We start from the raw sequence: 22,598 nt of genomic DNA on the forward strand, positions 1-22,598 counted from the left end.
GCAGAACTATATACGCTTCTGCCATCTCAATTGACCTTGCTAGATTTGGTCCATCATGCAGAAACTTGTACTGCAATTTCACAGAAAAGCATTTCTAGCTGATTGTAATGATAAAACTAAACTAAACAGTAAAGCACACCTGTATGATTTTTCAATAAGCTCTGACACTCGGTTTGAAAAGATACCAACACCACCACAAACTTGAAAACAAAGCAAAAAAACAAAACATGAAAGGCATGTGTCACACAAACTAATTCCATAATGCACAAGTCACTGTCATTTCACTCCTCTTTAACTCTCATCATCTTCCTCCTGTTTCTATCTCTCTAACGTGTGCAGTGCGGAGAAATCAAAACTCTGTCACATGGTGCTGCTCTCTTCCTATTGGACGAGTCCTGGCCTTCATCTAGGTGGCTGATTTGTTGTTGCTAAGCAGTGAGGAACCAAACTACAGGAAAGCCGAGGTCCTGACTACAGGGTCCTAGCGCCTTCAGTTTTGGGTCTCGAAACCCTTCTCGTCTCCCCAATCTCTCTCTCTGCCACACCTCTCCCATCTTTCCACCCACTGCTGCAGTGCAGTAAGGTGTGTCCTCTGCAGTGAATGAAGAAACAGCTTAAAAGAATCAAACCATAAACAGAGCAAAAATCAATCAAGACTGAGTCTCGCCACATGGCTACGAGTAACAACATCGAATCGACTTGCTTATTGAAAAACTTGCCGTTCATAAAACTAGTCTTGTTTTTACAGTTTGAGCAGCCTGTGAGATATTTCAAAAATGTTTATCCATGTAGGCTGAAGTGGAAAAGTTTGCATTAAAACATGCCAAGTTTGGTTCTGATTGCAAGACGATGAAGTCTTATCGCAAAGTGATGAACTTCACTCGAGATCATGAGATCATATAAAATGAATCTGACAGTCTCTCGCTAGTTATCTAACCATCAAGTCAGACAAAAAAAAGCTCACAACAACAAGCACACAAACTCTACCCTTTCCTTCCCTGCTGTTCTCTCTCTCTCTCTCCCAACTCAAATTCTGAGCACTTTTTCCTTCCATTCGTCTAATTGGCCAACAAGTTTGCCAGCTCAGCTCTTCTGATTGGCTGTTGCTAAGCAGTAGGCAGTTGGAGCTAGACGTCTGGCAGAGTTTGCACCAGGCAGTGGAGAAGCGGCATCACCGTGTATTTTTGTGTGTGTGTGTGTGTGTGTGTAAGTAAGAGTGAGGGCACCTCGAGCAAAGTGTTCCTCCCAAAAGGTCCCTTAGGAATCACCAGCAGTCCAAAAATACACACACCGAGACAAAGCTGAGCTACATTAGTCTATAGACCATACCTGAATTGTGCTCGCCAATGGAACCACCAAACCAATTTTAAAAAGGGACCCATTGTACCACAAACTAATTCCATTATCTGTATATTCCAATAGCAATTGTGTTGCCTAGTCTTTACTCTTACAGCAGCCTGGGAACCGGTACCTGGTTGGTTAGTTGCTTGGTTCATCTGGGAGATCTATCTTTACAATATGTTTGTTTGTTTTTTGCATTTTCCCCACCATCACTAGACTTTATGAACCGAACAACAGAAAACGTTGATGAGAGCATCTATCACAAGTGCTCCCCACAATCTTTGCTTTTGTTTTAAGTAGATTTCTCCAGGGTTAGACTCCCATTTGCCAGTCGACCATGCTGTGCAACATATAAAACTGTCCCAGGAGAACACCACCCCCCAGTAAAGCTGTTCCATATCACGGGGAAGGCCTGAGGGTGTTGATCATCACCGCCGTGTTACCGAGAAGTGAGCACAAAGGTCTGGTTCTTGCATACATGCATTATCAATAAAAGCCAGACTCTTTTTTTTTTATTCATATGTGATTGACGGTTGCTTGAACACTGCACATAAATGCATGAGATGGTTTGATATGGAGGATCATGGGGTAAACATGGAGAGATGTGAGCAATGTTTTATCTTGGCAGCAGGTGTGAAGGCAGCTGCTCTCACCCTGTAGAGATACCAAACCACTGCAGTGTTAAACACACTACACAGTATTCCCTCGAGTGTGCATGACACATATAACTATGCCACCAGAAACAAAGACCGGCCCCTCCTTCCAGTGATATATGACTACTGTCAAGACAAGTCCCAGGAACTTCACATTAAAGCACCATCACTGAAGTGGCGTTTAAAACTGAATTTCCAGCAGGCTATTCATACATTCAGATAAAGCATCATTGCACTGATCATTTGCAACATCTTGTAGTGCATGGAAAGTTGACATTATATATCATATAAACCCAACTAAATTTTTTCCCTGTTTCTAGGTTAAATAAACTGTGTGGTTGGTGCAGAGCTGCAAGCAGCATGCATGTTATTTTTAGTTATTTCCTCTATAACCTGTAAATGATATGAATCATCTCTTCAATAGGCTATAAATATGTAACCAACATTTAACCTTTTCAATAACCAACAGAGGCGGTCCATCGGTCTAAGTGCCATTCAGGTGTGCAATTTACTGCTGCTACATTGCAATTACTAATAACAGCAAGTGCATGTCTCATCCATTCATAATTTTGTGTGAAATTGCAGATTTTGCTTTTAAGCTTTTAATACAAAGGGATATTTTAGCCACAAATTAAAGTTCTTGAGACTTTCTTTTGTGAAACATAAAAGAAGATATTTTGAGAAATGTATCAGTTTTTTTTTTGGTTTGGTCTGGTTACTAAAGGCCGGGACACACCAAGCCGACGGTCGTCCGTTGGCCTACGTCGGGCAGACGGCGAGCGACGGTCGGGCTAGTTTGTTTGGTGTGTTCCACTCACCGGGCTCACATTGGTGGCAGTTTGCCCGATTCAACATGTTGAATCTGCGTCGGGGCTGTCGGGACCGTCAACAAGAGTGAGAATGTTCAGTTTAGCGAACGAGTCAATGCCCTAGAATTAAAGCGAAAGTGATCAAAACAAGCACGTAAATGAAGGCGGTACAGACAGAAGGCTGTTTAAATGTTACGTGATCTTTCCCAATTATTCTAATATGCAAATGTTTTCATAACAACATGAGCCACTTAAAATGATTAAAGTTATCAACATTACTGATATTCAAAATGTTAAGCGAGTGCTGATTTGTTTACGTTTCGTATTTCTTTGTGTTGGTTTCTCCTTTTGAAATAGAAATATATACTATTGATAGCTGCTGATATAGACAGTTAATTACTCTCATGCATGCGCAGAACGCACATGTTAGTTTGCTGTCGGCTGTAGTCTGTGCGGTGTGTTCGAGCACAGCTTTTTGGTCTGACATGCCGACGTGAGGTGACAACACCGCCGGCTGTCGTTGCCGCTTGTTCTTTGAAGTCGGCTTGGTGTGTTCTGGCCTTTAGGCCATGTTCACACAGCAGCAGAATACAGTTGTCAGTCCTGTATTTAATTTGAGTCCTTAATACGGTTACGTTCATACACAGAATGGTTATTTTCAGGTGTGACAACCGCATTCTGTAAGCAAACTCACACCCATAAATTTCCAGGACTCACAACCACATTCTCGAAAAACCCACGCTGTGTGAACAGAACAGGACTGAACAACTAGTTGTCTGTAACCTCATACAGTGTGAGCGAGAGACGCTCTGCTGCACAAATGCGTGTTTTCATGTGTGGTTTATAGGGATGGTCCAAATACCATTTTTTGAGCTTCGAAGCTTTGGTAGTAATCAACACCGAATATTCAGAGGGAGGGGGCTAAACATATTCGTCTCTCTAACACCATGTCCACACCGGACGTGAGCAGCATGACAAAATACAACAGAACCTATTATGCGGTCTACATTGGTTGCATACTACATATAGGAGTACTACTTAAATCACTTACAGGTGATTTTTCAAACTTGATGTGCTGTTGTAGTAGGCCAGTTTGAAATCGCATATTTGGCACTCTGCCTTTGTCTAGTTTTGTCTTCTCTTCCAGATAAACTGAATCAAGACGTTCATTAATGGGAGATTCATATTCAAGGGCAAATGAGAACCGTTTCACGAGGGATGCCAGGTGTTTGAAAAAAAAAAAAAAAAAAAAAAAAAAAGAAGAAGAAGAATAATCAAATCTCAAAATTGAAAATCGAATGCCAACCCACCTAATGAATATTCAAATAATTGTATATTCTGGTCCTGCCCTAGTGGTTTCAGTAACTTACAGCGATGGAGAAATGGGCTGTGTGTCATCTGAAAGTTTTAGATTCAGTCTCCTCCAGAGCCGATCCCGTCAGTTTTGCGTTCTGCGTGCAACTCAAATTCTCCTCGCTCCACCAAAATTTAAAAGCTTCTGTCAGTTAATGAAGACTTTACAAATTAACTTGTGGCTCAGCTGAACTTTTGTCGTGGCAGAAAGTGAAAAGATTTTCAGTTTTATGGACATCGCCATCTTTGATATTACTCTAGTCACTGTTGCTTTGGTAACTCATAAGGGATACGGGCTTGACTCCCGTTGCACTAGAAATGCTAATGTATGCTACTGTAAGTTGCTGTGTGAACGGGACATTTCGAGACTCACACCTGTAAGTAAATGCGGTTGTCAATCCCAAAAACTGACAGTGTGAACAAAGTCTTCAAAACATCTTATTTTGTGTTCCACAGAAGAATGAAAGTTGTACAGGTTTGGAAGAACATAAAAATTAGTAAATGATGACCTCATTTTTATTTTCCGGTGAACTATCCCTCATATCCCTCAGGGCTCCAGAGTTGAGGTCTTCACGGGTCCACTTGGATCCGGAAACCCGAGGTCCGACCCGACTGGGTTCAGGTCCAAAATTTCGACGAGTACCTTAGACATGGGTCAGGTTCGGTTTAAAATAAACATGCTTTTTCCATATGGGCCTGATTAGACCTGAATTCTTTTAAACTATCCCGAATGCATAGGCTACTTTCACTTTTGTGTTAAGCAATGACACACATAGAAAATGAGCATACGTTTGTAACCTCGCACACAGAAATCATCTTATAGATATGAGATCCATCAGGAAAATCCACTCGTTTCATTATGCTGCGTGTTGATGCCGGGCAGAAGCCTTTTGCCGGAGATCAGGTTGCAGACAACAGTAGCGAATCCATTAATTATTACGGTTATCAATTTATTTTTTATCAAAGTATGTATCACCTTTATTTTTCAAATCCACTGGTCACAATTGAAAGCCAAGCTTAGAAATAACTTGTATCCTAATATAAAGTAGCCTAATAACAAATTGAATAAATGTTAAATAAATCAATGTAATGGAGAAGCAGCCAAATCAGTCAGCAGGACACTGGGATTGATTGACTGCAGGGCTGCAATTTCAATGCCGTTTATGTTCGAGTCCAGTTGGGTTCGAAAATAAATGCCATTGTGTCAGGTTGGGTCGGACTCAGGTCTAATTTCATCGGGTCTGTCTTCGATATGCACATTGGGTTCGGGCAAAAAGTGATTCAGGTTGGGCCAGGTACAGATTTTAGGACCCAAGAGGACCTCTACTTCAGAGTGCACCTAAAACACGGTTCGGGCAAGAAGTGATTCGGGTCAGATGAGCGATATTTTGCTGAGATCGCCAGTGGCAACTATAGAAATGTATATGTTATGATTTAAAAATTTGCATGTAATTCCTTTTTTCCTGCTTGATTTGCAATCACATCTTTTGTTATGTTGACATTATAAACTGAGATGATGCACATCAATTTTTTGAAGAAAAACAGTCCTCATCTCTGCCAAACAGCAGCTAAAAGCAGCTCCAGTTGTTGCAGCATTAAAGAGACTGAAAATGACAGAGACGTGCAAAGTACAAAAAGCAGTGACCGTTTCGTGCACAACTTGAACAAACTACAACAGGTAAATCTGTCAGCTGTGTGGACATTAGTAATATCGTTAACAATTCTCATTTATAATTAATACTAATATGGCTTCTTGTTATCAGTATCAGCGTTTATCAGCCAGTCTTTAATGCTGACATAGTTATGGTCCGTGATATTGGCAAGGTTTCTGTGAAATAAACGATTCTTTGTTGACTGAGTTGGAAAAGATGTTTAGTTCCCACTTTAAGTGAACCTTAGTTCAGATGGATTAAAATGCTGATAAAGAGAGAGACCTATACACATGACAGTATGATTTGAATTTGATTCGATTCACGATTTTTGAGATCAAAATTATAAATTAAATGTGTCCTTTTATTATTGCTTGGACAAAATGCTGCATGTTTCTTCGTGAAATTGAAATATAACACTATAATAATATACTAATATAGCACTTGTATATTATTGTTCCTTTGTTGGTTTTGATCAGTTCTATTGTCTTTATTTGTAAGTCGCTTTGGATAAAAGCATCTGCTACATAACATAATTTAAATATAATGTTAATGTAAATAACAAAACTAAACTGAAATTTTAAAACAATCTCCAAATCAAATAAATTAGATTGTATAATTGCGAAATTTGAAGCAAAAACAGATTGATTTGACTTTAGTTTTGTGTAACTATAGGCCTACATAAAAAAATATCTGCATAGCACAGAAACAGCAGATGAGCTGAACGAGACGCAGATTCACTCTCTGCCAGCAGGTGGCGCTTAAAGCGTTTCCGCTGTAAACAAAGCAGAGCTGCACTTATGAACTTTAATATGCATTATACAGAGGCAAGATGAGAAGAAAAAAATACCATCTAAACTTTTCTAAAGACAGTAAGTTCCCGTCAGACATACATTCATATAAACTCCTATACCAAAATGAATCGCGATTTGTTTAGCATCTCAACCGTTTTGAATCGTCACATATTTGGATCGATTTTCAACCGACTCGCGCCGTTTTGAATCGTCACATATTTGGATCGATTTTCAACCGACTATATGTTTTTATTTATATATATATATATATCCTATATATATATATATATATATATATATATTCTGTGGCAAAAAAAAATCCCTAACATACATCCCTAACATACATACTGTGGCACTTGAGCCAATGGCTCCTTAATGGATTTTTTTTTATGGATTTTTTTTTTTTTTTTTTGTCGTGTTGTTATGTTTTTAAATATAAAATCTGCAAAATTTTTTTTTTTTGTATTAATTCCCCTTAATTTTGACAATTTTATATAAAAATAATTAAAAAAAAAATTGTTTTGATATTTTTTTTTAAAAATAATTTATGAATTTTTTGTGGTAATTATATTACAATATTTATTTTAAAAAATAAGAACATTATAATAGAATATTAGCACAAACAGATTTATAAGATATCAATAAAATGTTTCTTAATTAGGTGCCAAAAGTTGTCTGCTTCAACACTTCCTGAAAGTGACAACCAGAAATCTGATTCAAATCTATATATATAGCAGTTTTCAGATGTAACAGAACTGTTAATCTTTTGCCTTTAAAGGTTTTTAAAAAATCCTCAGCACTGGCAAACCATATCCACCCTAAGATTCCTCGCTGTAACTCAAGCGAGGGTTTTCTGCTCCTTCTCGTGTTATTTGTGGCACACAGTCTGTTCTGGGCACCTCAGTGTGTTGCTGCTTTCCTATTTGCCCTTTTTTCTAAAGCCTGAGTCTGTAATTATCAGGACCGGACTCTGGTCATGACAACCTGTGCTTGTTTGGAAAAATCCTCCATGAATGGGTGACCAACACATCGATGTGACACAGCATGTCGACGCCAAGGCAAGGTGTGACAGATTTTTTACTGCAGTGGGAAGATCAGGTGTTCTCAATGGTATTATCAGGTCCTGAGACATATTTGTAGAACCAATATCTCCACCCAAAACAATATCCAGCTTCAGCTAAAGGAAAAACTTGACAATTATTAAAGTCAGGGAGGGGGGAACATTCACATTAAAGCACTAAAGTTCTTAGTCAAAATGCTGGGTAAAAAAAAAATAAATAAAAACAAAAAAAAAAAACTAAAAAATAAATAAATAAAATACCTAGTTTTAAGGCAGACCCCCGACCTCCCCATCCTCGACACTACTGGGTTCTCTCTAAGGCTGGGCAGAGGGCTCGGATGCGGTAACACACTGATATCACAGTCAGCAGAGAAGAATGATTCATTCCTGCTACAAACAAAAACAAAACATCCGGAAAGTTGGAGCGCGCGTCAGGGCGCGGGGACACGCGTCTGTAGTTGCGCGCTGAGCAGCGGTTTGAAGTGCGTCAGCGCAGCATCCAGAGACCGCAGTCTACTGATGGACACCGGCTTACTTTGTAATAACTGTAGCATAAATAGAAAACTAGTGCCTGAAATAACATTGCCCAAACAAACCTATAAAAACGGCATTCTTAATTTTAAAAGTTCAAAAGACGTCTCTCTTCTAATGTTACCGTCTTTAAATGTGTTTACAAACAATGCTGAAGTCAGATTCAGCTCAGGCTGACATGCACTGCACGCCCACACTCAAAAAACTGCAGCAGTTCTCAAGACAGAAACAGCCTCCTCAGGCTGCGAAAGCAGTAAAACAAGTTTAAAACTCCGGAAAAACAGTTATGTTTTTATAACATAATGTAGTCCGAGTATGTAAGGTGCTCTTTAAATTCATAAACGCACTGATGGGCGAGAAAAGCGTTCCGCACTCGCTCTGAGACTGCTGTCAGTCATCTGGATCTCCATAGTAACAGAAAAATGTCTAACTTAACAGATTTTTGCTAACAGACAAAAAGTGGCCATTTTATAAATGACAGCGTCGTTTTCTTGTCCCAGCAGGGAGAGGTCGACTGCTGCAAACATCCGCCCATCACGAGCTCCAGCTCAGCTGCCCTACGCAAACTTCACTGAAGTTGAGTTACACAAGTGAAAGCAACGCGACAACCTAAAGAGCGTGTCACACCCAGACAAAGTTCTGCTAGGACTCGGTGGAGACTGCCTACCTCCGCTGCTTGTGGAAGTTCGCGTCGCTGTCTCCAGACGGCTCTTCGCTCTCCCCGGTCGAGCCGTACTCGACGTCCTCCACGGTCACTTCTCCGACCCCAGGGGCTCCTCCGACGCTGTCCAGTGGCCGCTCCATAACGGCAGCATGTTCCGCCGTGTCGGTGTTTGGCGTCGGAGCCACTTTGAGTTCTCTCTCTGAGAGAGACTGACTTTGTAAAGTAACCGTTAACGTTCCTAAAACAAGCAGCAGCAGCAGAGATGTGCACACGTTTCCAAACTGAAACCCCCTTTCCATTGGGACAAGTGGCACATGAGTAGTTAGGCACTCACATACCAAAATACAATGTGAATTTTAAAAACTAGTCTATAAAAGGCGTTTTACTCTTAAATTCGTAGGTTATTAGATATATTTCCGTTGGCCTCCCTTAACGTAAACATGCACCCAACAGCACCATGTTATTCCCTTTATACTTAACGTTGGCCGTGCCGTGGTAACGTCAAGCCCCGCCCCGTATCCAAACGCCCATTGGCTGCGTCTGGAAGCGAATCCCTGCGTTGTGTGCTGATTGGTGCTAGCGCTTGTCAATCTTCACTGCTTGTCTACTAAGCAGATTTTGATTGCGTCCTACAGTGCGGTCTGTTGACGTGGTCTTCCTCCCAGCCGCTTCATTCCATTGGGCGCTTTTCTTGTCACTCAGAAATATAGGCGGGAGGAAAGGCAGCCCAGAGCGGGCATGGCCGTCTTCTGAAGTATTTCATTGGCTAGACCGTAAAGTTTCAGCCAATATAATAGTACTGTTGGCTATAAACATGTTTCATTGGTATGTTTACGGAAGCCGCGAAAGAAGTCTAGTCAACCCATTGGTCTAAGGCGCTGTCAATAGAAATCATCGTAACAGTAATTTCTAACGGAGGGGCGTGGCTAATTCGTTCTGAGCGAAACTTGATTGGGTAAAAAGTACAAGGATGGAAATACCGACGTGGCCGTTTGTTTGCGGATAAAAAGTGAGGTCATGTTTGACAGTTTTATTTCCGGGACTTTTGGTTTGAAAAGAGTGTATTTCCACTCAGTATTCTCCTTTAATTTGATTGAATTTAATTTTACATTAAGTCACGTCAAACATAGCCTAACAACCACCATAACGTTTCTAAAATAATACATTTACAAATAGTTTAAGCAATTTGAATGTCCCCGTAATGTATATGGCGCCCTCTTGTGGTTTGTTAAATAATCTTTTAAGCCATGTTTTGCCATACTGGTTAAATAAAAACGTCAAACGCAAAATAACTAACAAAACAGTTTATAGTTGATTGGTTCAGTTTTTAATATTGATTTTCAGTCTGGAGCACAACATTTGAAAACCTCCGTATCACAGTAAAACTGGTAAAGTAAAACAAGCTGGTATTTGAAGTAGTACCATACCTAAAAATCACAGTGACTTCTGTGAAGAGTTTTAATTAACAGAACTGAAAGATCAATAAAAGTACAGAAGATAAGGCTTTCAGCTGTCCCACCAACTCACTGCTGCTCTCATCTCTGGACAACACTGTGCTCCTGGACACAGGCACATCGAAAAAATTACACAAAAACAAAATCAATATCAATATCAAAAGCCGAGTGGCATTTCAAAACCTCAAATAGTGTTATTATTTAATTTTTTTTCGTCCAGAGGCAGAATGCTCTGAAATGATTGATCACTGAACTAAACCAACCGTTGTGTGCTGGCAAAGGCCACTAGTTTCGCTTGAGGTTTCAGAGCATCTGAGGAAATCTGTCATATTCAGTCAACAAAACCAATTCAAAATAATCATACAAAAATACAGAAACTATACGAACAATGAAATTGGGTGTGATTGAGATTTTCTTTAAAGCTGCATGCTTTGGAAAGGCTAGCAACTATGCTTCGTGAAAATACACATCTACGGAGGCACAGACGCAAGCCACAATATTCATACATTTTTACAGACGCACATGTAAGACAACATTCATGGCTACTTAAAGAAGCACAGAAGGCAAGCTGACACTGTAGATGTACAGTATGGACAGTCACGGTAGACTCCAGCCCAACATAAGACAGAGGGTATGAGAGGAAAAACAGGAATATCTGAAAGGTCTGAGAATCTAATGTTGCGTTGTTGTGTAAAAATCTATATTCCATGTGCACAGCATCATGAGGTACTGATCAGACGTCTGATGGTTTCTGTAACAGATAATGTAGGGAAAGAGCTGGCAGAGTGTGTATTTGAACGGCACTTGAGGTGTGCAGGTCTACTGCTGGTCTACTGCAAGAGCAGAGGAAAGATCTTCTTAGTTGATAGGAGGGTCTCTAGTCTTGACTCTCCCGTCCTCCATACCGAAGTACACCCGCTCAGCCATCCCCACAAACAAACCCGTCTCAACCACACCTTTGAAAAAAGAGAGAGACAATTAATTTGTGCTTAGGAATACATACACTACTGTTCAACAGTTTGCAGTTCAGCAAAGGAATGTTATATTGTTCAAAAGTCCCAGTAAAGACAGTGTTTACAATATTTATAATTTAACCAAAGATTTATATTTCAAATATATGCTGTGCTTTCGAACTTGCTATTTATCAAAGAAACCTAAAAAAAAAATGAATCTGCTTTGGTCAGGTCTTGGATTATCTAAGAACTGGAGAAATGCTGCTGCAAATTCAGCTTTGGCTTCACAGGAATAGATTACATTTTTAAAAGATATATTTAAGTAGAAAACAGTCATTTTAAATTGTTATAACATTCCACAGTATTACTGTTTTTACGGTATTTTTGATCAAATAAAGGCAGCCTTGGTGAGCAGAACAAATAAAAAATAAAAAAAATAATAAATAAAAAACAACACTGAAACGTTTTAACAATAGAGAAAAAGAAAGGTGTTCATCAGTACTGACCTGGGATCATCTTGATGGCTGTGTTGACCTCTTTCCAGTTCTGTGCGTGTTCAAACTTCCAATCCAGGATGAAGTTACTGTTATCAGTAACCACTGGACCCTAAAGTGAAATATCATAAAGAAAAATCATCAGGTGACATGACCATCAACTTCATAGAAGTTGTTCATACTTTCCAAGCTTAATGAGATGATTACGAAGAAGTACAAGGAACACTGCTACTTTCTGGGAAAATCAAGCTAAGATTTTAGAAGAAAAACTAAACGAGATAGGGAGCATGTCAAAAAATATTATTATTGTATTATATTAGTATAAAACCCCAAACAGTGCAGAAAAGACAAATATAATGAGTTCTTTTCTATAATAAATCAAGCTCTTTGGGTTGATACAGTTATTAAAATAAAATAAAATAAAAAGGAGTTCATAGTTTAGAACAAGACATTGTAATTTTTTTACGTATAATATAAGAAGTTTAAAAAAGAACCCTTAAAAATGTAAATAACACAAGTGTAATTCAAGATCCATTAGTAAGACTCTCTTACAGCTTTACTGACGGCCATCCTCAGCACAGCTTCTCCTCCAAAGCGCCGGGCGATGGCTCTGGACACGGGCACATACGCCATGGGAATGACCTCCACGGGCACACCTTTCTTCCACTGCTGTCCCAGAGCCTTCGAGTCCTTTCTATCCACACAAGCAATAAAATGACATCATACAAACACTTGTGAACCTCTAGTGGAAGGCTCTCGCTAATTATAGCAATCACACACTGTGATCAGCAGTATGATCAACAGTAATTATGGGATGCTAAATATATACCAAATATTGTAGTTCAAACAATAGCGCCCAGTGCTAGCAATGCAGTGGGTTGCTTTCCGGGGAAATGTATGAAATGAAGTGACTTTGGATAAAAACATCTGCTAGACACCACATATATACCTATAGTCTGCGATGACAATGAAGTGTTTGGCACAGCCAGCCACAATCTTCTCCTGGGTTAAGCATCCTCTGTTTTGAGGGAGGAAAAGAAAATGAATGTGACGCTGGGCCTGATGACACCTCGGGGTTTCACACAAATGAAAATGAAGAGAAACGGAAAAAAATACTTGAATTGAAAAGATTTTCCAATCATACCCTCCTCCTTTTATCAGCGTCAAAGCAGCATCAACCTCATCGGCTCCATCAATCGCTACATCCAGCTAAAAGACAAAAAAAAAGGGCTCTCAAAAAGTTATTTTTATTTGTGTTAAAAAAAAAAAAAAAAAAGTGTACTACGGCCTAAACTCACCTCAGGATGTCTGTCTAAATCAGACAGAGTGAGCCCATGCTGCAGAATCAGCTGACGGGCCTGGATCAACACAATTCAGATCAGTTAATTATAAAACAGAGGTGTTATCTGGTATCATACAGTAGCTCCAAATGACGTTTTGTACTGACCTGGAAAGACGTAGGAACACACACAATATTCAGCTTCTCCTGTCTGACCCTCTCAGCTAAACAAGAAAACATCATCCTTTAGCAGTTATCATGGCTGAGAGCTTGAAGCATGAGTTGATAATATTAGATGAAAAGTCTTACCCAGCCTGTCCACAGCATAGACGATAGTTGAGCCACTGCCCACTCCAACTACCTGATTATTCTGAAAGAAAAATGAAAAGTCAAGTTTTATATAATTATAAATACAACCAAATATAAGCTTAACCAAACAAAACAGTCACACAACACTGATAATAAAAGGGTCAAAGGGTCAGTAAAGGAGGATCTTAACCTTCAGGAAATATTTCTGTAGCTGAAATATTACAGCATGGTGCTAGAAACAAAAAGCTCATGGGTTCGATTTCTAGAGAGGGCCGATAAACCAAACCAAGTTTATTGGAGCAGTTTTATTTTTTATTTTTTTGAATACATTTTAAATGAGGTTTATAATTTACACATATAAAAATATCATTTTTGTATTTAAACATGTTACCAAACATATCTAAAACACTTGTGATAAAAAAAATGTGTATATTTAATGAGTATTTTTTTTGAAATACAACAACTGATTTGGGAATATAAAACGACAGTCTAGTCAGTTTTTTTAGTTATTTTTTTTATGTAGTTTGCAGAACTCAAAGTTCAAACTGCTAGTACACTTTGTACCACTGATTGATTCATCTTAACAATCACTCGACTGACCCACATTAATTATTTCTAGTCCACACAGACAACACCCGTTAGACAACGTAGCTATTTCCAAACATGCTTATTGCTAAACGTCTAATTTGAGCAGAATTAGCATCACCTAGCTTACTGTATGTGTAAAGAAACCCGCTGCGGAACTGATGTCACCTGAGCTACACTCACTCACTAGCTGACTTCACTTCAATCTAACATGTAACGTAGCATCCAAGCTAGCATGAAGTATCAGCGGATACTCACTATATACTGTAACTGTCAAAACAGTTAGCCATAGCAAATACAAAACACCAGTACTGTCGGTCTGTTGTCGCGAAGGTAAATCTCACCTGTATGTGGTTATCTACAGCTGCATAAGCTGCCAGTTTTTTGGCCTCCTCAGCCATGAGAGTGCCGTGGTACCGCCTGCTGCTGCTGCTGCTGCTGCTGCTTCGCACGTGTTTCTCCGGCAGAGAGAGGAGGAGAGATCTGCTGCTGGTCGCTGCAAACTCAACCCACTTCCGCGGCCTCATCACAGCTCGTCCACGACCAACACAACTGAATGCGTCGCACACTAGCGCACGTGCACGAGCAGAGTGATATCAGAGCAGCTCAACTGAACGGACAGTGCGCGAGATATTAAAGGACTCTCAGAATAACAGCTGTCAGTTCAGGGGTTTTCGTAACAGGCTCGTGCTGTTGGACGCAATGGCAGAGCAAAGTACATACAGTAGAGATTCCGATTCTGGAATGAGTCGGATCTTTTCAATGAATCAGTGGCACAAACCGTTTAAGTCGGATCTTTTCGTTCAATCGGTTGCAAATACCCAGCCTGAACTTTTTGATTCGGTCGACAAATCACGACTGAATCTAGAATCGTCTCTTTCAGACGGGTCCGATTCTTAAAGAGCCGAGATCCGATGGCATTTGGAGTAAACCGAGTACTTGAGGATTGGCTGATGGGACGAGACGGGAACCTTAACTTGATAGCAAAAATATCATAAATTACATGTAGAAATGTTGACTAATGATGGTAAAATTAAACTTTCTGAAGCAATGAGGATGCAAATGTATTGAAACTTGGTTTATTACTCATCCATAGCTTTTCAACATTGTCATCTGTGGTCCAAAAAAAGGGATTTTGAACGAATAAAAAGTATTCTATTATTATTATTATTATTATTATTATTATTATTATTTGTTTATTTTATTTTTAACACATATACGGAATTTGGTTTTAATAAATAGCATTGTATTAACAATATCCAACATCCAGCTGAGAGAGAACATACTTAAGATATATTCATTTCATAATGACTTGCCTTAAATGAGCTGAATCAAGGCTGCAATAATAAAATGAAAATAAAATGCAACAAACACTGGTTATTGCTTGTGTGTGTTATGGCATGGTTGGAACTACAGTACTACTACTATTTTTTCCATCTACAGTATATATCTAAGTTACCGTAAGGATATAAGGATATAGTACTGCTAAATTTAGATGCAGTAAGGGTATTTCACTGTAAAATGAAATTGTGGTAAAGGCATTATACTGTAAAATGAAACTGTGGTAAGGCCATCATACTGTAAAATGAAATTGTGGTAAAGGCATTGAAATTGCGCTAAAGGCATCATACTGTAAGATGAAATTGTGGTAAAGGCATTATACTGTAAAATGAAATTGTGGTAAGGCCATCATACTGTAAAATGAAATTGTGGTAAAGGCATTATACTGTAAAATGAAATTGTGGTAAAGGCATTATACTGTAAAATGAAATTGTGGTAAGGCCATCATACTGTAAAATGAAATTGTGGTAAAGGCAGTAAAATGAAATTGCGGTAAAGGCATCATACTGTAAAATGAAATTGTGGTAAAGGCATTGAAATTGCGGTAAAGGCATCATACTGTAAAATGAAATTGTGGTAAAGGCATTGAAATTGCGCTAAAGGCATCATACTGTAAGATGAAATTGTGGAAAAGGCATTATACTGTAAAATTAAATTGTGGTAAGGCCATCATACTGTAAATGAAATTGTGGGTAAAGGCATTGAAATTGCGGTAAAGGCATCATACTGTAAAATGAAATTGTGGTAAAGGCATCATACTGTAAAATGAAATTGTGGTAAAGGCATCATACTGTAAAATGAAATTGTGGTAAAGGCATTATACTGTAAAATGAAATTGTGGTAAGGCCATCATACTGTTAAATGAAATTGTGGTAAAGGCATTGAAATTGCGGTAAAGGCATCATACTGTAAAATGAAATTGTGGTAAAGGCATCATACTGTAAAATGAAATTGTGGTAAAGGCATCATACTGTAAAATGAAATTGTGGTAAAGGCCATCATACTGTAAAATGAAATTGTGGTAAAGGCATCATACTGTAAAATGAAATTGTGGTAAAGGCATCATACTGTAAAATGAAATTGTGGTAAAGGCATCATACTGTAAAATGAAATTGTGGTAAAGGCATCATACTGTAAAATGAAATTTTGGTAAAGGCATCATACTGTAAAATGAAATTGTGGTAAGGCCATCATACTGTAAAATGAAATTGTGGTAAAGGCATTGAAATTGCGGTAAAGGCATCATACTGTAAAATGAAATTGTGGTAAAGGCATCATACTGTAAGATGAAATTGTGGAAAAGGCATTATACTGTAAAATTAAATTGTGGTAAAGGCATTGAAATTGCGGTAAAGGCATCATACTGTAAAATGAAATTGTGGTAAGGCCATCATACTGTAAAATGAAATTGTGGTAAAGGCATCATACTGTAAAATGAAATTGTGGTAAGGCCATCATACTGTAAAATGAAATTGCGGTAAAGGCATCATACTGTAAAATGAAATTGTGGTAAAGGCATCATACTGTAAAATGAAATTGTGGTAAAGGCATTATAGTGTAAAATGAAATTGCGGTAAGGCCATCATACTGTAAAATGAAATTGCGGTAAGGCCATCATACTGTAAAATGAACTTGCAATAAGCTACTGTAAAGGGGTAGTTACAGTAACTTACTGGCAATAGTGCTGCCAGTAATTTACCACAAAAATACAATAAAAAGTCTAACAGTGAACATAAATAGAAAACAGAGGACAGCTGAAACAGATGGGTATCAATATATCTCTTTATTTGGCAATCAGCTTGAAATGATCTAGATTTCAGTGTATAGCATACCCCTATTAAACCCACACAATCCTTCCAATAAACATGTCTCTCATTTACCATAGTTTTTACATATTGCAGTTTACAAATTTAGCTTATCTGTTTGACAAAATCAGTTCAACAATGGATCTTTTTTATGTGCTATATAAAAATCTACACAGTATACATTCATGATTAGAAAAAAACAAAAAAAACAATATTTAAACAGCACAGAACAGAACTCGTCAACATATCCCACCCAGGTGTGAGCGATCACAAATTAAAGCTGAATACTTCAATATTACAGTAAATACTGAGAGATGTCCAATGACAAACAAGATTACTGAAGGGAGGTTGTTTTTACACCAGAGGTCTGGACTCAAGGAGAATAACTATGATACTGTTACAGGGAAGATAGAGAGAGAAACAGGAATGCTGAATGCGCGAGTGGTGCGAGATGTACAAGAGAAAACCAACTTTTTCAACAGTTCATCTAATCTCTCTCTCTCTCTCTCTCTATCTCTCTCTGAAGCTTAAAGCTTTCCATGACAAAAATCAGTCTAGTCTGGTTCTCCCCAGATTGTAACATGGTGCTTTTTTGCCCACAGTGTAACATGGAAAATCATCAGAGATATCTGCGTCTTCTGATGTATTTTATTCAGAAAGATTGTGAACAACTATAAACAATTATAAAGTAGGGATATAATGGTACTATACCTTCATTTGACCATTATTTCTAGTTGCCTTTAATAATAACACAACAAATTACATAATAGTAATACAAATCAAAGTTTCAATGTTTTAAAAAAGGCATGCCTTCTCTGCTTTAAATATATTGTGGACAGATGGACAGACAAAGTGTGCATTATTGTTTATAATCATGCCTCTGCGTGTGTGTTGTGTGTGTGTGTGTGTGTGTGTGTGTGTGTGTGTGTGTGTGTGTGTGTGTGTCTGTGTCTGTGTGTGTGTGTGTGTGTGTGTGTGTTTGTGTGTGTGTGACTGGGGAAGGTACACAGATGTGGAGTCACAGATGTGCAAAGCTTAATGTCTGAGTCCATTCAGCAGTGAGTAAGGTCTGCAGAAATGCTGCTTGATTTTGTCCATTTCCCTGAAACCCCAGCGCTTAGGATACATTCTCTACACATCAGTGGGTATCCAAACTAGAAGTCCATTACCTTGAAGGAAAACTCTCTTTAGAAAACTCTAAAATATTGATAGCCTCTAATAATCCGCTGTATTGCTATGAGACACAGTTTCCTAAGTTGAGTGTATTCTTTTGGTCCATGCTCACTTCATTATTACTTTTTTGCACTGATATGTACCAAAATGCACTGGAAAATCTGCCATTGACAGCTTTTTTACTTGACCTATGAGAGGTTTTGCACTGTGTGTGTGTGTGTGTGTGTGTGTGTGTGTGTGTGTGTGCGTGCGCATCAACTTTCAGCATTAAGAGGTATTGCTACAGATTCAGTTCAGTCTCTTGTTCAAAAACAGCTGTACTTTTGTCGAGAACACTATGGTCGGAGATGGAGTAAACACTTGTGTAATTTAGTCATGGCACAGTTGTTGAGAATACGTGTGATGGTTTCCTACGTCTCATAAATCAAGTGTTTGTGATGCATGGATACATCACAATAGACTAGAGAGGGGGGTGGGGGCTTTGGTGTACTATTCAGATCATGAGAGAAGCAGTGACTGACCAAGGTCAATAGTAAAACAGTCAGACAGTGGTCTGTCTTAATACTCTGTCTTGAACAGGCATCTCATCTTCCCCCCTCTCTTGTTCTGTCTTCATATATCCTTCTTTTCTAATCTCTCTCTTAGTCGTGCAGTGCTTCATCAGAAAGTCTGCTGTTAAACACTAGAATCAGGTTGTTTTTCCTCCCAGAGTTTTGCATTAAAGAAATACAATTCCCAGAATCCTTTGCTCAGAGGCTCAGTGTGCATGCATTTACATGCGCTGTGCATCCATAATGTCCAGGTACTTAGCCTCAATGATCCTGGGCAATAGACAGTTCCTGAGACGGGAACACAATACAACTGTTAATTACATATAAATATATAATAGATTTGTTTTTGTTTATATATATATATATATATATATATATATATATATATATATATATATATGTATATATATATATATATATATATATATATATATATATATATATTAATAAATGCATTTTTATTCAATTATTATAATAATTCAATTAATTAATTATTTATTAAGAAATATAATAATTTATAGAATTAATGAATAGATAACTTATTGATTCATAAAAAAATTAATACATTTAAAACCTTTATTTCTCATTTTACTATTACAAATATTTTAACAAAAGTGCTTCAAAACTTCACTAATAAAAAAAGATTTTTTTTTTGCTACCAAATCATATGCTGCAACAAACATGCAGAGAAAAAATTGACATAAAACAGGACATGACTGTGTGTCTATGTCAGCAAGTCTCTTAAAATATTAAATTATTTAATCTTTTTATGCCAAGACACGGTTAGTTTAGGTTGTAAAGTATTATGTTCTGTGACTGACCAAAAATATAGTAATAATTCACAATATGTGTATTTAAAAATACTTTTGACCTTGAAAATAAAGTACTGGTTCTATTTATTTTATTAAATGAATACTTTATCATGTTGTCTGAAAATAATGATCAAAATGTGTACACTTACAAGTATTCACAGTGTAAGGAACAATATATTGTTACTTGATGTCACACCACATGACATTTTCAAAATATATAAAAAGCACATGATTACAAAAAGTAATTTCTGAAAACTTCTGTAAAGATTTGTTTGTTTCCTCTATCTTGAACAAGCCACATAATGTAAAGCATCGTTCATCATTCTGTAGTATGACCTTTAGCAAACACCATTTATAACACATGCATGTGCTCAGCAACATAAACAGACTGGAGCTAACGGCATTTCAGTTCTCACCTGATGGGTATGAGGATAAACATTAGCAGAGGAAAGATCATTTTCATATACGGGAGAGGGCACATCCCAAACGCACAAAGAAAAAGCAGCTGCACCATCTGAAGGAAAGTGAAGTAATGGATCTTCCTCTGCGGCACCTTGCGGATGTAGTGAGCAGGAGGGTACGACGTCTGAGAAAGAGTGAAAGAGAGATTGAACAGGATTGGGTACAGCTATCATAATGCAGATAAATCAAACCGTATACCCCTCAACCTCTTGACTGATGGGACTAAAATGAGTTAAATATGGACATTTGACATAAACCTGGCCACATACACGAGCCTCCATAATACAGATATAAATCTGATCTATTGCCAGGCTATATGCAAGTTAATGAAGATCATGTCCATGATTATGCTGGGCAGATTTTTCCTACTCTTAATAAATAGTATATAATAAAATAATATGTAGTATATAAGAGTTATGCTTTTAAAAAGTTAAAATACAATACTGTTCAAAGGTTTGGGGTTAAGAAATTAATAATTTTATTTAGCAAGGCATTTATAAAGTTACAAAATATGTCTATTTCAAATGCTATTCTTTTGAACTTTCTATACATCAAATAATCCTTCCGTTTCCAAAAATAAAAAATAAAAAATTAATCAGCACAACTATTTCCAACCTTGATAATTATAAGAAATTTCTTGAGCAGCAAATCAGCTTATTAGAATGATTTCTGAAAGATCATGTGACGAATAAATGAATAAATTACATTTTAAAATACATTAAAATACAAAACTGTTATTTTAAATTGCAATACTATTTCAGAATATTACTGTTTAATAAATGCAGCCCTGTTGAGCATAAAATGTATTATAATATATTAAATTAGATTAGATTTAATATTTTATGTTATGCTTAAACTTATATTAACTTAATAAAAAAATAGTTTTAGCCAACAACTGGGATGTGCTTGAGATTTTTTTGATATTGGAACTTTAGTAGTTTTACTTTTGTAGTTTTGTGTAATAAACAGCCCACTGCCTAGTCAATTATGAAACATTTTGCCAATCTGCAGCATTTACACAGATGTATGTATCTCACACCAATTCTTGATCCATCACAAATGCATCATGGAGGGCATGCACAAAGTTCCAGCCACAAAATGACATTTCCATCTATGTAAGGTAGAGGGCGCTCTGTTGCTTTATTTGCACAAAGAGTGCATCCCTCTCTCTTCTGTGTTCTTATTTGTACACCTATGACTTTTATTTGCCTTTGTTTTCATCAAAGACACACATGCGCACACTCACTTGTTCTTTGAGTAGCAGAGCCATGCGGTCGCACATTTGATTGCCGTCAATGGAGGTGAGAGCAATGTAGAGGAAGAGCCCATAGAGCACAGGCTTAGGAATCCACTGCAGGGGCACCGGCAGCAGAAACAAGCTCACACCTATCAGGATGTTAGCCACGAGCGAGGTCACCCGCGTCTCCTTCACACTCACTATACTACACACACGCACACGTACACACACAGAGGAGTCACTTAAAACCAAGCCCAGTGTGCCAATAGCTACTATAATGATGTTTGTGCTTCACAGATTGATTGTGAGTGTAATTGTTTGTGTTTGCTCACGTCTCGTAGAGGTGTCCTCCCTCCACCCTTTCCTCCACGATGGCTAGCTGTCTGACGTGCAGAGTGGAGTGCGGGAACGCAGCATGCATCCATGGCAAGCCCAGCACAGACATCAAAATATTAATCAAGCCAGACAGAGTCAGGTCCCAGTGATACGCCGTGCCCTTCATTAACCTGTAGCACACACACACACAGTCACGACTCAACAGTGTTCAACAGTGGTGCCCTACTCTATGACCACCTTGCAAACTGACCCAGTGTCCTATTGAGGTGCAAAGCGACCAGTTTCCACCATTTTTATGTCCATGCTGAAAGCCAATCATAATATATTTGATGTTTAATATGCAGCTAGGTAGGGCAGGACCAATGAGATTTCACTGTGAATTGGGCTGAATGTTGTCATGCAATAACCTGAACTACTGTTCAAAAGTTTGGGTTCAGTATGTTTTTTATTTTTTTATTATATTACTACTCCTATTTGGCAAGGCTGCAACTGATCAAAAGTGACAGTAAAGACATTTATAATGGCAATTTTCTTTTTCTTTTTTTCTGAGCACTAAATCATCACATTAGAATGATTTATACATTTCATGTAAAACGTTATTTTAAATTGCAATAATATTTTAACAATATTTGTGTAAAAACAGTACATTAGTGTGTGCATCTTGGACCCCAAAGTGATTCCTCTAGCTAGGACAATTATGTGTACTCTGTTTAGTGCCTTATTAGAAATAATAAAAAAACATTCTTACAGTTTTAATCTTGAAAATATGTTAATTAATATTATTTTAAATGACATATCACATTATACAATCGAAGTAAGAGGGTCAAATTAAACACTTCCCTTCTGTTTTAATTATTTTTTTATTTATTTTTTGCTAACTTGCTTAGCTTTTATTATGGTAATGATAATTTACATAAAGATGAGCTAGGCTGTGCTGCTCATTTGTTGCTCAT

At 37.8% G+C, this 22,598-nt stretch overlaps 3 protein-coding genes across 12 annotated transcripts in view; all 3 read right to left on the reverse strand.

Annotated features, from left to right (window-relative positions):
• LOC109082614 (eukaryotic translation initiation factor 2-alpha kinase 3-like) overlaps window positions 1-9,352 on the reverse strand; it is a 35,846-nt gene extending 26,494 nt beyond the window's left edge. Inside the window, exon 1 of one of the 2 annotated variants that reach the window (XM_042768705.1) lies at window positions 8,858-9,352. In XM_042768705.1, the coding sequence (XP_042624639.1) occupies window positions 8,858-9,153 (296 nt within the window). In that variant the 5' untranslated portion in view covers window positions 9,154-9,352. The remainder of the gene's footprint in view (window positions 1-8,857) is intronic. The other variant, XM_042768704.1, reaches the window with a different exon arrangement.
• An 806-nt stretch (window positions 9,353-10,158) lies between these two features.
• On the reverse strand, window positions 10,159-14,698 carry LOC109045574 (ribose-5-phosphate isomerase-like). The gene is made up of 9 exons (XM_042768706.1): window positions 14,273-14,698; window positions 13,344-13,404; window positions 13,203-13,258; window positions 13,054-13,113; window positions 12,900-12,964; window positions 12,705-12,773; window positions 12,308-12,449; window positions 11,768-11,867; window positions 10,159-11,264 (listed from the first exon to the last, which is right to left on the reverse strand). Exons 1-9 carry the CDS (start codon window positions 14,453-14,455, stop codon window positions 11,167-11,169), a joined length of 834 nt encoding a protein of 277 aa, XP_042624640.1. The 5' UTR covers window positions 14,456-14,698; the 3' UTR covers window positions 10,159-11,166.
• Window positions 14,699-18,457: 3,759 nt separating this feature from the next.
• The window catches only part of LOC109045573 (sodium bicarbonate transporter-like protein 11), a 57,249-nt gene continuing 53,108 nt past the window's right edge, over window positions 18,458-22,598 (reverse strand). For 8 of the 9 annotated variants that reach the window (XM_042768707.1, XM_042768714.1, XM_042768710.1 and 5 more), the window contains 4 exons: window positions 21,642-21,815; window positions 21,319-21,514; window positions 20,027-20,196; window positions 18,458-19,086 (listed from right to left, as the gene is read on the reverse strand). In XM_042768707.1, the coding sequence (XP_042624641.1) occupies window positions 19,020-19,086; window positions 20,027-20,196; window positions 21,319-21,514; window positions 21,642-21,815 (607 nt within the window). In that variant the 3' untranslated portion in view covers window positions 18,458-19,019. Of the gene's footprint in view, window positions 19,087-20,026; window positions 20,197-21,318; window positions 21,515-21,641; window positions 21,816-22,598 lie in introns of those variants that run through there. The other variant, XM_042768715.1, reaches the window with a different exon arrangement.

Source organism: Cyprinus carpio, chromosome A13 (assembly GCF_018340385.1).
Source record: "Cyprinus carpio isolate SPL01 chromosome A13, ASM1834038v1, whole genome shotgun sequence".
NCBI classification, from domain to species: Eukaryota; Metazoa; Chordata; class Actinopteri; order Cypriniformes; family Cyprinidae; genus Cyprinus; species Cyprinus carpio.